General features: G+C 39.3%; 1 protein-coding gene across 1 annotated transcript; it reads left to right on the top strand.

Moving 5' to 3' along the window:
- The first annotated feature begins 2,134 nt into the window (after nt 1-2,134).
- Nucleotides 2,135-2,662, top strand: LOC130732998 (uncharacterized). Its single transcript, XM_057585032.1, has one exon. It carries the CDS (start codon nt 2,135-2,137, stop codon nt 2,660-2,662), a length of 528 nt encoding a protein of 175 aa, XP_057441015.1.
- Nucleotides 2,663-2,925: the final 263 nt, after the last annotated feature.

Genomic DNA, 2,925 nt, shown 5'->3' with positions numbered 1-2,925 from the left:
TAAAAATATAATATTTATTTTTATTTATTTTTATTAATATAATATTTATAATACTTGTGGTGCGCAGCGGTGTGGCGGGAATGGTGGCGAAAACTGCATACGTAAGTGTGAGGAGAAAATAAGTTTAGTGTTTTTATAAATATATAAGGGTAAGGGTAGAATTTTAATAAAATAATAAGGATAAAAATGAGAATAAATTTAATAAGCTATAAGCTTTAAGCTATAAGCTACCTGAGATAGCTTATAGCTTAAAGCTTTAAGCTACTAAAATAAGCTCCTTCACCAAACACTTTTGAAGAGCTTTTAAGCTAGTCAAATAAGCTTTAAGCTAGTCAAATAAGCTATAAGCTAGCTGAAATGGCATGCCAAACATAGCCAAAGTGCATCCAGTAAAAAATCAATATTCCATGACTTTATAGAGTGTTTGAAGGAGATCAGGGAGGAAAGGAATTTATTGACAATGTTAGAGAAAATTAAGAATCGAAATGACAGTGTTATTAGTTTTCCTGTTTCTTTGCACCAAAAAATCAAAGCACAACACAAGAGGGATTAGCCGAATAACAAAGTGCCTTTAAGGAAACAGGGTTGAAGAATGCAAGTTAATCTGAACGCTAAACTTATACAAAGTTAGTCTCTTGTATGAAATTGTGTTTTGTGTTTGTGGCATGAATTTTTTTTTCCTCTGGATTTTTTAGGTTTTGAAAGAATAAGTGGATATGATGAACATATAGTTTTTTTAGGGTTTTGAATTTATAGGTTTATGGAATTAAGTTATGGAGGAAGAGGAAAAAGATGAAGGTGGATGGAAGAACATCGACTAAAATTGATTAAAATTAAATATTTTTCAAGGGGAATAGAGAACTGCAATAGGGTGTTCTGGATGAATAAGGAGACATTATTCAAACATTATTCATATAAGTGGAGCTTTCTTCTTTACAAGCTTAGGAGGATGAACTTCGATGCCAAATGGATCCGATGGATACGTGGGTGCCTTTGTTCATCGACGGTATCAGTGCTTATTAATGGTAGCCCAACCGAAGAGTTTAAGATGGAGAAAGGATTGAGGCAGGGAGATCCGATGGCCCTTTTCCTCTTTCTCATCGTTGCAGAAGGTCTCAACGGAATGCTCAAAAGTGCTATAGCTTCGGGGAGGTTTGCAGCCTATACTCTTGGTAGCCATAATCCTTTTTGTGTGTCACTCCTCCAATTCACTGATGATACTATTTTCTTTGGGGAAGTATCCATTCAGAATGCGGTTCTCCTAAAGTGCATTCTTCGTTGCTTTGAATTAATCTCTGGCTTGAAAGTCAACTTCTCCAAGAGTAGACTTGTGGGGATTGCTACAAGTGAGGTGGTCGAACGACGGATGGCTGCAATCCTCCATTGTAGAACCTCTAATCTTCCTTTTGTGTATCTCGGTTTGCCTATTGGGGGGAACCCGCGGAGTATTCGATTTTGGGATCCGGTGATCCAAAAATTTCGGCAACGACTCTCCAATTGGAAACAAAAGATGTTGTCATTCGGGGGGCGGGTTTGCCTAATCAAGAGTGTTCTTACTGCCCTTCCACTCTATTATATCTCATTCTTCAAAATGCCGGTTGGTGTCATTAAGGAATGTGAGAAGCTGATGAGGAGGTTCCTTTGGGGCTCGGTGTGTGATGAAGATAAAAAAAATAGCATGGGTGAGATGGAGGAGTATTTGTAGACCAAAGGAAGAGGGAGGGCTTGGGATAAAATATCTAGGGTTGTTCAATAAAGCTCTCCTAGGTAAATGGCGATGAAGACTTTTGAAGGAAAAGGAAACTCTTTGGTATAAGGTTTTGATGGAAAAATACAATAATGTTGTCCCTCTAAATGCCTCGAGCTGGTGGAAGGACCTCCATTTGCTTTGCTTTGGTGATGGACCCGGAGCTTGGATGGAGGAAGGACTCAAGAGGAAATTGGGGGAAGGTAATGACGTTAATTTCTGGTTTGAGAATTGGACAGGGCTGGGCAGGTTTTGTGATATTTATGGGAGATTATTTGCACTTTCCAGCCAGCAGAATGAGGTTATTAAAGATATGGGAAGTTGAGCAATGGAACTTGGCTGTGGGATTTGAAATGGCGTAGAGATATTCTGGCTAGAGAGGAGAATATGGTGGAGGCTCTAAGAATTCAACTCTCTAATTTCACTCCCATTGAAGGCACACAAGACTCTTGGATCTGGACAAAGGATGAAGCTGGAAGGTTCTCAGTGAAGTCAGCTTACGCAGTCCTACAAGGTGAGGTGAGGGAACCAATACATAGAGTCTACCACAAACTATGGTCACTCAAAACACCTTCAAATGTGCTATCTCTGGCCTGGAAAGTTCTACCAAACAGGATTCAGTCAAAGGAAAATCTGAGAAGAAGGAATGCCCTACATGGTACTTCACAGTCTTTATGTTCCCTGTGCTCTCTTGAAGAAGAATCCTCCTCCCACCTCTTTTTCACCTGCATTCAGTCTTGGAAGGTCTGGTGTAAGTTGTATCAGTGGCTAGGAGATACTTCTGCCATGTCAAATGATGGAATTTCTCATTTCCTTCAATTCTTGGGAAGCTTTGCGGGAAAGGACAGAAAAATGGGAAGGGGTTTGTGTGGCTGGCAACTATCTGGAGTCTTTGGAACTATAGAAATAACGTGATATTTCAAGGCAAGGATGTGGACCAGTCAAATGCTTTGGAGCTGATACAATATAAATCTTGGATTTGGCTCAAAGACAAGGTGAATGGATTTATGTTCACCTTTTATGAATGGTTATCAAATCCTTTGGTGTGCCTGGAAGCTCTTTGATTGTCTTATAATTCCAACTTTGGCTGGAAAATGGAGAAGGACAGCTTGGTCATGATATTGCTGGGTGGGTCAATTTCAATGTTAAATGGGTAGACTATTATAATTCTATTGAAG

Source organism: Lotus japonicus, chromosome 1 (genome assembly GCF_012489685.1).
Source record: "Lotus japonicus ecotype B-129 chromosome 1, LjGifu_v1.2".
In the NCBI taxonomy this organism is placed as follows: Eukaryota; Viridiplantae; Streptophyta; class Magnoliopsida; order Fabales; family Fabaceae; genus Lotus; species Lotus japonicus.
The sequence above is the reverse complement of the archived record's forward strand: the minus strand, read 5'-3'. Positions and strand labels throughout refer to the sequence as shown.